Here is a 12,779-nt window from a genome sequence, read left to right on the forward strand (position 1 = left end):
CGATTCAATCTCTTTAGTGGCGACAGAACTACCGAGGCGTCTATTCAGGTTACATAGTCAGTGGTGGCGAGCTGTACATTTCCAGGAATCGGTCCATTTTCTTCCCCAAGTTTCCAAATTTGTTGGCATAAAATTGTTCATGGAATTTTCTTATTATTTTGGAATTTCTGCTCTTTTCCTCCTGGATCAATCTTACTAGTGATTTGTCTGTTTTCCTGTTCTTTCCAAAGAACAAGCTTCTGGCTTTGTGGAGACTCTATTATAACTTGTTAAATTCTGCTCTTGTCTCTACAATCTTCTTCTTTCTAATTTCCCTGGGTTTGTTCTATAGTCCTTTTACTTTTATTTAATGTCTTTTTAATATCTTAATACATTAATTTTCAGCCTTTCTTCTTTTGTAGTATAAGCATTTAAGACTATTAATTTCCTTTGAAGTACCCCACTGATTTCGATATGCTGTATTTTCATTATTATTCAATTATGTCTTTTTTACATATCCATTAATGATTTCTTCTTTGACCTCGGAGTTATTTAGAACTGTTTTTAAATTTCAATACAAGGAAGTTTTTCTTTATCTTTGTGCTATTAATATCTAACGATTGCATTTTTATAATTGCGTTTTCTAATAATTGCAGTGTTTTATGCATTCCCGTCTCCCTGAAGCTTGCTGACACTCACTCTATGCCCTAATTCGTGGTCAAAGTTGCAACCATCCGGCATCCTTGAGAAGAGAGAGCGTTCTCTGCCTGTTCAGTACGGGGTCTGTACGTGTCCAGGAAGCCCAGTGTTCAGCGTACTGGGATCTGCTCTGTCTTTACTAACTTCTCGTCTCTGTGCCCCACGTTGAAATCTTCTACCATCATGGTGGAGTCCCTTGGTAAGTGAGAAATTTTTGCTTTATTTATTTTATTTTGAGCTATTTCATTAGGTGTATACAAGTTTAGGGTTTCATCTTCCTGATGAGCTGAGGCTGTCATGGAGTAATTCTCTTTATCATATTTATTTATTCTTATTATTTATAAATATATTTGTCTTAACGTCCATTCTGGCAAACTGACATTGCCACCTTCTCTTGCACAGTTTCTGCCTGGCCTGTCCTTTATGCCGTTGCCTTCACCTTCTCCACAGCCCCGTGTTTCAGTGAGTCTGTCATACGTGGCAGAGAGAGATCGTCCCTCTGATGTGACCATCCTGGACACGTAATGGGCTCTTTTCCTCTGCCCGCATTAACTGTTTACTGGGCATGATTCCACAGGCTGGCCTCATGTGTCTATCTGTCCGATTTTTCTTCTATGTCATTCTGTTTCTCTTTTTTTATTCAATAAGGAATTCTATCTGACTGTGTTCTTACTCCAGTCTCACTGGATCGGAAGTTAGTTCTGCAACACTCACTGCTCTCCTAGGGGTTGCTGCTGCCTTCAATTTCATTGTATTTTGTTACAGGTTTCCTGTGTGTGTGTGTGTGTGTGTGTGTGTGTGTGTGTGTGTGTGGAATTTTGTCACATACAGAGATTCCTGTGACCACGCCGTGATTGGACACAGAGCTGCCCCAACACCCCAGGGGCTCCCCTGCTCTGCCCCTCTCTAGTCACACCCTCTCCCACCTCCCGAACCCCTGCAACCGTCAACCTGTCTTCCAGGTCCATCATTTGGTCACCGTGAGAACGTTACACACAGGGATCACATGGCATGTGACCTTTGAGACTGACTCCTCCACTCACGAAATGCCCTGGGAACCATCCAGACGGCTCATCCATCGTTACTGCTGAGGAGGACTCCACGGTGTGGTGGCTCCATGGTCAACCAGTTCCCCACTGAAGGACACATGGATTATTTCTAATCTGGGGCTGCTACAAATAAAGATGCCAGGAACATTTGTGTCCAGGTTTTTGTGTGAACATGAGTTTTATTTCTCTAGGATAGACACCCAGGAGTGCAATTGTTGGGCAGTATGGGAAGTGTACAATTAACTTTTAAAGAAACTACCAAACGACTTTCCCAAGTGGCTGTACCATGTTACCTTCCCACCAGCACGTGTGAGTGGTCCAGTTCCTCTGCATCCTGTCTTATTTTAGCCATCCCAGCAGGCACCGAGTGGGATCTCGTGATAGCTTTAATTTCCATTTCTCTAATGGTTCATAATGTTGAATATTTTTTCAAGTGCTTATTTGCTAGCCATGGATCTTCTCTGGCCAACTGTCTGCTCAAATCTTTCGCCCATTTTCTAACGGAACCATTTGTTTCCTTACTGTTGAATTTAGAGAGCTATTCTTATATTCAGGATGCAAGTCCTCTGTCAGATATGTGACTTACAAATATTTTCTCCCAGTAAGTCACTTGTCTTTCCATCCTCCTAACAGGGTCTTTTGCAGAGCATAGGTTTCTCATTTTGATGAAGGAACCCTTGAGTATTTGTCATGTCAAGTTATCAACAGTCTAAAATTAATCAATATCTAACTTCCCTGCAAATAATACGCGCTCAGAATACTTGAACAACTCTTCTCAACTAATATACTGTTATCGTCCAGCTGGTATCCTTTCTAAATATTGAACCCCCAAAATTAGACACTGTAGTCATAATTATTATCTTATTATAAAGTGATTTTACTATTTCACACAGTCCTTGGCTGGATTTACCGACATCTTGACCAGTTTCTTGGCTCAGTGTTCTTGTGTTACAGACCTTCCTTCTCAGGTTATTCTCCTCCATCCCGAAGCCCATCCTCAGGAATTCCTTTGCTGAAAGTCTCTCGGTGGTAAACCCTCAAGAGTTTTCACCTGTACAAAAATGTCTGCATTTTGTCTTTCTTCTGGAAAGGCGGTTTGTTGGCACATAATCCCAGGTGGACAGTTATTTGCTCTCAACACTTGGTAGATGTTCCTGCACCACTTTCCGGCTTCCGTTGTTGCTGGTGTGAAATGAGCTGTGAGCAGGGCTGTCGGTCTCTTCCTTCCTTTCCAGCTGCTTCTAGGAGCTTCCCTCCCACGTGGCGTGCGCGGTTCCTCCGTGACGCGTCCAGGAACGCACCTCTTTTCGTTCACGTGCCTGGTGTCAGCTGAGCTCACCACTCAGCCCCTCACATACCGCCTTGCCTGCGTCCCAGCTTCTCCCCTCCCGGGACCCCAAGGACACACGTTGAACTTCTGATTCTCCTCTCCGTCTCCTGAGTCTCCATCACAGTTTCCGCTTCTCCTCTCTCTGTGATACTGTCATTTCTTCAGATGCATCCTCCAGTTGGCTATTCCTCACTTCATCTGTGTCCAAATATGTTGCTCGACCCATCCATTGAGCTCATTTCTACAGGTTATAGTTGACCGTTTCCAGACACACTTGCTCACTGTTGATAATCTCTTCTTATTGCTCACTTTTGTGATTTCATCTTATTTTAAAAATGTTTCTTAGAAACTATCTTGTGTGTCTGATGAATCTGAACAGCTGAAGTCCACTGGGTCCTGTACTAATCTGCCAGGGCTGCCGTAACAGAGACTGGGCAGCTTAAACTACAGGCATCTATTTTCTCACAATTCAAGAGGCTGGAAGTCAGAGACCCAGGCGTCGGCAGGGCTGGTTCCCCTGAGGCCTCTCTCCCTGGCGTGTAGACGGCCGTCTCTCTCGTGTCCTCACGTGGTCGTCCCTGTGTCTGTGCCCTCATCTCCTCATCTTATAAAGACCCCAGTCAGACTGGGTCAGGGCCTCCCTAGTGACCTCATGTCCCTTAATCACCTCTGTAAACACCCCAGCTCCAAACACAGTCAATCCTGAGGTCCTGGGGGACTTCAACATCTGAATTTTAGGGGGACACAATTCAGCCCATAACGTGGCCTAAAGGTATTATTTTGTTACTTCGGTTTCTGTTATTTCTATTTTGTTATTTATTTCATTTGGTGGCTTGTCCCATGACAGACCCACAGCCTCTGACTGTGGGTTCTCATGGTTCTTCTTATTCTGTGGGTAATTATGAGAATAATTCTTATTCTTATTCTGCCTGGACCCTTCCCTCCAGAAAGGACCTTCTGCCGGGATCCAGGGTCTGCAGGCCAGCCTTTCATCTGCTTCCCACTCGAGCACTTCCACTTGGGGCGGCAGGGGTGAGGTGGTGGTGAGGAGACAACACTGGTTGTTTTGCTTATTCTCTGCAAGCCAGGAAAGCATTTAAAATCAGGGGCTTTTTCACCTTAAGCTGTTTGGTAGCGGGAGACCACTGGGCTGCCTAGCCCACAATCCCCCAAGAGCAGATCTGCCCCCTTCCCCCGTTTCCTACTGCTCCCCCAGGGCGGGGACCGGGTCCTGCTCATTTTGAGTCAGATGGAGGAGGTTCACTCACCTGGTAATGCAGCCAGTGAGGGGAAAGGGCATGAACTTCGCATTCTGAAACTGGGCTCAAGGCTGCCCCTGGCTTTCCACCATGACCATGGACATCACCCTGTGCCCCCAATGCCACCCAGGCACTCAGGTACACCTTTGGTAAACCAAACCATTGAGGGGTGTGGTGAGGTGACCTGTGCTCTCTTCTGGCTCTAACGGAAGCCATCCCAGCCTTTCTCCAGCCTGTCTCTTCTGGAACACGCCTCAGAAGGCCCTAGAAGGCGTTGCAGTCAAGCCAAGGAATGCCATAGAAACGTTCCCTGCCACCGTCACTGACGCCAAAGAGAAGCCCCAAATCAGGACCCTTTCAGCGTCCTCAGCATGCTGCTTTCCTCCCCCCCGGCATCTGTCACTGCAGCCTTCGTGGCTCTCCTTCTTCCCCGACTGCTCCTTCTCTCTCCGTGCGCCCACATGGGGGTCCTCTGAGTGCTGACCTGTGCCCCCTTCCCTGCTCAGGCCTGAGTCCCAGGGCAGGTCAGCACGCACGGCCCCAGTGGCCCCCGTGCTGCGAGCGCCTGCTTGCCTGCTTGCTCCGGAGCACCCCAGGCTGGGCCCAGGGCCTCGCCCAGGACGCCACCCCTGAGCTCACCACCCTCCCAGCAGCCCTCTTCTGCCCTACCATCCTCCTGGTCACTCCGGCTCCGAACCTGAGCTGCCTGGGTGACAGTACAGACGTGCAGATCTGAGGTTCGCGGCTGTGGTCTGACTTCAGCTGGAGGACCATCCCGGGACGCTCAGATGTCTTCCCCGCTGCCTCCACCTCACGTGCTAAGAACTTTCCTTCCTCAAAAGCTCTGATTCTGACCAGCTCTTGTTTAAACCAAGACCGCAGCCTCCTTCCCAACGGATCTTCTGGCCACGCTACCCCATTCCAGGAGAAGGAGCATCCAGAGCCCCAGGTCCCAGGGCAGCACTCCGGACTGACTTCGGTTGCCCTTCTGTGCATGAATGCCCCGCCCCGGAGGCCAGGCGGGGCCTCTGCTCTCCCTGCGTGGGGCCTACGCTGCTCCACGCACCCCAGACCACTGGCCTGACGCACGGGTCCCCCGTCCCAGTCACACCCCTGCAGGCCCTCTGCATCTGGCAGCACAGGGCTCCGGCCTCAGAGGGCAAAGGGCAGACTGGGCTGTGGAGGCAGACAGACCAGGACGCACCCCTCTGCCTCTCAGCAGACACGCCACCTCTCAGGCCGCGGCTCCTCAGCCCCAAAGCAGGAGTGGGGTTGTTTATCCCCAACCTTGCCCTGACCCCGCTGCCTGGACCCTGCGGGCCCCTCCTCTCCACCCAGCCTGCTCTGCCGGCCTCCTTGACGTCTGCCGAGCTGTCCTGAAGGCCTCTGCCCCAGGGCCTCCTCAGGGACCCGTCGCAGCCCTCAGCACGGCTGGTCCTGGCTGTTGGCTCCACGGGGGGCTGCTCAGCACCTCCCTCCCTCCAGTAACAGAACCTCCATTTGGCGCTAAAGCTCTAAAGATACTTCTCCGCTTCTACTGCAACTCAATGTGAGCACCTGACTCACTGCCAGCCGACGGGATGAGACGCAGGCAGAGGAGCCCTTGAAGAGAGGGGGTGTGCTCTTCTTAGTCCCTTCCCTCCATCCTGCTGCTTGGAACATGAGCGCAATGGCAGGAGTCTCGCAGCTGTTTTGGACCATGAGCACCACGATGGAGTAAGGAGCTGAAAGCCGCCTGGGTCTCTGAGGACTGTGGAGCCACCTTGCTGGCTCTGGATTACCAATCTCCAGATTTCTTTTATGTAAGAGCCATAAAGTCTATCTCCTCTAAAACACACCATTCTGGGATTTCTGTCAAATACATCTAACAGGTTTTAACTGATACCCAGAGTAACACTCACCAAATATGTATTTACTTGCTTAGTATTGATTTCTGCAGCAGACCATGAGCTCCGAGAGGAGAGGCCTCGTCTGCCTTGGTCGCTTCTGTATCCTCAGCACTTAGTACATGATCCCGGCCAGAGAAGGCTCTTGATAGGTATTATGGGACTGACCAGGTCAGGGATCAGGATCAGAGCTCAGAGCGTAACCAGGGTCAGGGCTCAGTGTGTGACCAGGATCAGGGCTCAGCGTGTGACCAGGACCAAGTCTCAGCATGTGACCAGTGTCAGGGCTCAGTGTGTGACCAGGATCCGGGCTGAGAGTGTGACCAGGGTCAGGGATCAGAGTGTGACCAGGGTCAGGGCTCAGAGTGTGACCAGGATCAGGGCTGAGAGTGTGATCAGGGTCAGGGGTCAGAGTATGACCAGGATCAGGGGTCAGCGTGTGACCAGGATCAGGGCTCAGAGTCTGATCAGGGTCAGGGCTCAGTGAGTGACCAGGGTCAGGGCTCAGCGTGTGACCAGGGTTAGGGCTCAGTTGGGACTACATTAGGGGTTGACCAGGGTTAGCCTACAACACAAGAAGTAGCATTCACTGCCAATAGGGAGGTGAACATAAACCACAGGGGGCATCTTTTAGTGAATAAGAAGGGTCCATCCCTTCCACCTGGAATGAAGATTTACAAAGACTTCTCAGAGGTGGCACTGAGATGGATCCGAGATTTGTAGGGTAGAAGGCAGGCTTCCCAGGAGGGGCCATCTGAGTAAAGTCCACATGGAGAACAAATGATGTCCTCTGGACCACGGAGGGAGAGGAGGTCAGAAGGGTGCGGGGCCACACGGCCAGGGCAGCTGGATGTGTGGCTAAAGGGTTTGGGCTTTCTCTTTTAGACAAAATTTACTGACATGCTGGTGTGTCACATGCCACATACTGACGTGCTGGCCCTATGGGAAAAACTGAAACCCAGGAAAAGTCCCATCCACTGGGCCGGTGACAAAGGTCTTGGCTTTCTATGCCGCTGGGCTTCCCTGGGAGCCCTGGGAACAGCAGGCCGTCCAGGTCATGTCAGTGCTTCAGCCTCCTGCTTCTAGAAAAGGCTTTATCCACAAGAGTCAGGGGGAGGCCAAGGAGGAGCAGAAGGAGGGCAGGAGGTCCAGACCAGCGAGGCCCCAGGGGGTGGGGCCACTTGCCCTCTCCTGCTGGCCCCCCACGACCCCCGCCAGCTGTCTGGCTGTGGCTTGTGCCCTGCCTAACAGGGCCAGGAGTGGTGCTGGGCCCCAGGGACCACACAAGGGCCAAAGGAGGTGATGGATGGGGGAGGACCTGAGACCCGGGGAGCACGCTGGGCTCCCTGCTGGGGCTGGAAGTAGAGGCGCAGCCCACGGAAGAGAACCGAACAGGTTCCATCTCGTTTACTCACCAGCAGCATCGTGGTTACGTTTTTTTGTTATTTTATGCTTATATAACAAAAATATTTTTTGGAAGAAAAATCAACAGGTACAAAATGACACCCCACCACACACAGGACCGAGTAACACATGTGCACACAGACACCGTACCACAGAGACAAAGCTGGAGAGGGACAACTCCAGGCCCACGGGACGTGGTTCCCTCAGCCAGAAGCAAGAGGACCGCAGGAGCTCAGCCCTCCGAGTCACATGGCCACGAAGGAGGAGGCTTCCAGGAGTCACTGAAGGGCACACTCTGGGGGCCTTCTTGGCACCCAGCAGAGCCACATTCCAGGGTCCCAACGACCGAGGTGCCAGTCGGGAGGAGCCGCACCCGGCATGCTTCTTCCTGCCGCTGTGCCCGCCGGCCGGCACAGACACGCCGTGCTCTGTCCTCCACCACTCACCCGACCGGTTACAGCGCAGGATGTGGAGTGGACGCTGGGCTCTCTGCCAGCGTCCCTCTGCTCCGCCAGCTGCATGCTCCCTGAGCAGACCTCTGTGGGTCCCGGTGGATGGGCTCCCGGAAGCCCTTGCTTGCGGGTCACAGAGCCCCACAGACAACGGCAGCGACAGAAGGGGCGACCACAGCTGGCCAGCCCGTGTCCTCTCAGGCTCCGTTGAGGCCCCGTCTCTGCCCACCTCTCCCCCAGCCCCTCTTAGGAGGAGGCCTGGCATCTCTGCCCCGCCTGTGACCTCCAGGGCCCAGACCCTAGAGCTCCTCCTCCACCTTCAGAATCATCCCTGAGAAGACCTCCAGGCCTGGGTGGGTGCCCTGGGGGCTGCTCTGGGAGCCTCTGGAGGGCCCCCGGGCCTCTCCGCCGGCAGGGGTGCTGTCTGGGACTGTGGGGGAGGCTCCCCGGGAGGGGCGGGCCTCCACCAGCCTCTTGAGGGTCCGGTTGAGGGCCTCGACGCCGTCTGCTAGCCGCTGGCTCTGCTCGGCCAGCCGCCGCAGCAGCAGGTTCTGCTGGGCCATCAGTGCGCTCTGCTGCTGGGACCAGGAGGAGAGCAGGGCGCCCTGCCGCCGATGGAAATCCAGCAGCCGCCGCTCGAACTCGGACGCCTCAGCCACCGCCGGCCTCCCGGAGGGCTGGGGGAGTGCAGAGGAAGGCGGGGAAGGCCGGAAAGGCCCCAGGAACGCGGCTGCTGGGGGCGCCGAGGCCGGGGAGGCAGGTGGGGAGGGTGAGGAGGTGGGGGCGGGGAAGGCTCCTCGGAGGTCCAGGGGGTCGGGCTCGGGCAGGCTCGGCCCATCCAGAGTCCGCAGGGGCAGCCACAGGCAGCTGGGGGCCTCGTGGGCCTCATCCTCCTCGTCGGCTAGCAGAGGGAGACAGGAAATGTGAGCCTTCACCAGCCGGGCAGGGGCAACCCCAGGAGGAACAGGAGGTGCCGGGAGAGTAACTCAGGCAAGGCCCCTGCACATGTAGCTCTGTGGGCCTCACGGGGCCCCACTGCGGCGGGCGGCAGTACCTTTACTCAGAAACCAAGAGTGAGCGTGGGAGACTCACTCCAGTAAAGCTGAGGCTGGAACCTCAGCCTGGCAACTCCAAAGCCTAGGTACCTGCCACCATGCTGCCATCTATCCATTCATCCACCCGCCATCTAGGCATCCATCCACTTGCCCATCCACCCACGCGGGCCATTATCTACCCACCATCCTGTCTGTCTACCTAGACATATCCCCCCACTCATCTGCTCGTCTATCTGCCCATCCACTTGTTCATCAATCATCCGTCCATCCTCCCTCTAACCATCTCCTTCTCTCTCTTCATCCTCCTTCCTTACATTCATCCATCCATCTATCCACCCATCTATTCATCTCTCAGCCATCCATCCTCAATCCATTCATTCATCCATTTACCCATGCCTCTGTCCATCCATCCATCCATCCACTCACCCATCCACCCGCCCAGGTATATATTTGTCCTTCCATTCATCCATCCATCCATCATCTATCCATCCTTGATCCATTCTTTCATCCATTTACCCACACCTCTGTTCATCCATCCATCCATCCATCCATCCACCATTCACCCATCTATCATCCATCCATCCAGCTATTCACGCACGCCTCTGTTCATCCATCCATCCATTCACTCACCCATTCATCCAGTATACATCTGTCCTTCCATCCATCCATCCATCATCTATCCATCCTTGATCCATTCTTTCATCCATTTACCCACACCTCTGTTCATCCATCCATCCATCCATCCATCATTCACCCATCTATCATCCATCCATCCACCTATTCACCCATGCCTCTGTCCATCCATCCATCTATCCACTCACCTATCCAACTGCCCAAGGTATACATTTGTCCTTCCATCCATCCATCCATCATCTATCCATCCTTGATCCATTCTTTCAACCATTTACCCACACCTCTGTTCATCCATCCATCCACTCACCCATTCATCCACCTGTAATGCCTGTAATACTCTTTCAATCTCTCAGTCCCTCCACCCAATCCACCTGTCCTTCTGTCTGTCTGTGCATCCACCCATCCATCAAGCAGATGTCCCAGAAGCATGAGGGGTGGATATGAAAGCAGAACTTTCCCAGGGGAGCAGGAAAAGCCCTGGACGTGGAATCCTACAGACTGGGCTCCAAAACCATCTCCACCTCCTGCTAGCTATGTAACCTTGGGAAAACCCTTCTCTTCTCTTCTTTGGGCCTCAAATCCCCAATCTGCACGTAAAAGGCCTGGCTGTAGGGATCCTTAACCCTTGCAATTGTCTAGGCGTGGAGGATGAGTCAATAAAGGTCCCAGGGAAAACTAACTGGGCCTGCAACACGGGCATGGGGATGCCCTGTCTCGCTGGACACCCCCCGACATGCTGTCTGGAAGTAGGGGGAGCACGAGGACATTACTGTGTGGCAGCAACTTTTCCTGTACCTCCTGGGTCTGAGCCCACTCACCTCACCTACAGCGCAGGGGTTTCCACTTTGCACTGGAAATAGGGGGACGACAGCAGCACCCCAGAGGGCCCACCAGCTCCCTGGGAATGGGGCAGGGCAGGGGGTCTGAGCCTGATGAGGTGTCCATGGGCACAGGGGCTGCCCGTGCTGCCTCCTCCTCCTCCTGCTCCTCCTCCTGCTTCTCTTCTTCCTCCTCCTCCTCCTCCTCCTCACTGTCACATCTTCCTTCCAAAGTCCAGGCATCTGCAGATCCTTCTGACTTGGTGGTCCCTGGGTCCTCCTAGCAGGAGCTGCCCTGCTGGCTTGTTGCTTCCCTCTCGAGATGAGGCTTTCTGGTGGTGAGGGCCCCTGGCAGGCGCCACCACTTAGGAGAGTTCCCGTTAGAGACAGGCTGGTCCTGGGCTTCCAACAAGTCCACCTTGCTTGTCAGTCGCAGCCTGTGCCTTCTACTCCAGGAGGCCTGGACGGATCAAGCCTGGTGGAGAGGTCCCAGGTAGAGGGCCTGGGTGCCCTCCGCATAATGGAAGGTGGCAGGCCGTGAGTTGGGACAGAGCCCCGAGCTGGCATCAGTAGACACAACCTCCAGCCCTGCCTCTGCTCCCACCCTGCAGGGAGAACCCGGCGCAGCCCGTTTCCTAACCTGGTACAGCGTTCACCAGCTGTCTGTGTGGTCACCCTTGGTCACCGGACTTCTGAGTCTGATGGCCACTGACAGAGGAAAGGGGAGGCCAGCGGGGGCCCAGCCTCCACCCTTACACCCGCACTGCATGCTCACCGCACTCTCGGGGAGCACAGGCCTGGGGTCTTGTAGCCACCCGTCCTGCGTGTGGCCTGCCCCAGCTGGGGTCCCCAGGCAGGGGAGGGGCGTTGGGAGGGGCCGCTCCTGCCCATGTCCCTGTAGAGGTCCACAGTGTCGCCCCCTCCGCTCTCCTCCCCTCTAAGGCAATCAGAGGCCCCTTTCCAAGCACAGCTTCGACTTCCTAGAGCCCCCAGGGAACGAGGGCATCATCCACCTGCCTCTCCCCAGTGCCCCCTCCCCGCTCCTACTGGCACGGCCCCCACACAGCTGTCCACAATCCGGCCTGCGGTGTCCTGAGCTTGCCTGGGCGGCCCTTCCTTTGGCCTCTGTGCACGCTGTCCCCCCGCCAGTACAACTCCTGCTTCGCCTTCAAGATGGAACGCGTGCTCCCCCAGGAAGCCCTCCCTGCCCCACTGGCCCAGGGCCCTCGTGATGCTGGACTGGACCACCCACCATGTCCACCCCTGGGATGCTGCTCCTCGAGGGACAGGCTCTGCAGGGTCCACTTCTGCATGTCAGAGCCCAGCATGGAGCGCAGGACCAGAGTGACTGAGGGAGCGGGCGGAGCACAGCTGCCAGACCACCCTCTCAGATGGACAAGGCCCAAGCCTGCCTGGCCCAGTCATGTGCTCACATGGAGGCCGCGGGTCAGCAAAGTCACAAGGACTGCCTGGCAGTTGGTCCTCAAGGCTGCTGTAAGCCCCATCTGAAGCAAATAAAAGTCTGACATTTGTCCTCAATCCCCCTGAGCCAGCCCTTGTGTCCCAGGCCAAGTTCTGCTCCCTCCAAGCAAGGAAGACCCCTCCTAGCCCCCAGCCAGGCCTGGGCCAGAAGCCTAGCCACACAGGTGCCTAGGCAGCAGGTGGAGGAGTGGGAGGGTCAGCGGAGCCCTCTCCATGGCTGGCGTCCTCCAGGAAGGTGATAGACTCCGACAGACCCAGCTCTCCCTCTGAGAAAAAGGGACAAGCCACGGAGCTTTCTGTGGGGGCAGCTCAGCAAGCGTGCAGCACACTCCTGGGGACCAGAGCCACGCTCGGCGCCCACTGCAGGGAGACCCACCACACAGGCCCTGCTCATGCTCTCAACTCACGCCCTGCCCTCTAGCTTCTGCTGGGCCAGCTGGGCAAAGGCCCTGGCCACTCTCTAGCAGGAGGTGCAGACCACCTTGGGCGCAGACCCCGGTGCCCCTACCTCTCCCCTCCCCCACACCAGTCCACTTGGCTCACAGAAGACCCTGTGGGCGTGCCCCTCCCAAGGGCAGGCAGGGCCTGGGCCTCCCAGGGGGACAGGGACAGAGGGGGCTGCGGGCTGGCCCCTCACACTGACTTACTTGGTGCCGGCTGGCCCCAGCCAGGAGCTCGCTGGCTGCCTCTGCGTGCGAGGACGCAGCCTCAAGGCTGGCTTCAATACTATCTG

At 54.9% G+C, this 12,779-nt stretch overlaps 1 protein-coding gene across 1 annotated transcript in view; it reads right to left on the reverse strand.

Annotated features, from left to right (window-relative positions):
* Positions 1–7,594: 7,594 nt before the first annotated feature.
* TSNARE1 (t-SNARE domain containing 1) overlaps positions 7,595–12,779 on the reverse strand; it is a 122,424-nt gene continuing 117,239 nt past the window's right edge. The window contains exons 12-13 of the mRNA XM_058565021.1: positions 12,694–12,776; positions 7,595–8,959 (exon numbers count right to left, since the gene is read on the reverse strand). Of these exons, the coding sequence (XP_058421004.1) occupies positions 8,621–8,959; positions 12,694–12,776 (422 nt within the window). The 3' untranslated portion in view covers positions 7,595–8,620. The remainder of the gene's footprint in view (positions 8,960–12,693; positions 12,777–12,779) is intronic.

This window comes from Diceros bicornis, chromosome 21, assembly GCF_020826845.1.
Source record: "Diceros bicornis minor isolate mBicDic1 chromosome 21, mDicBic1.mat.cur, whole genome shotgun sequence".
In the NCBI taxonomy this organism is placed as follows: Eukaryota; Metazoa; Chordata; class Mammalia; order Perissodactyla; family Rhinocerotidae; genus Diceros; species Diceros bicornis.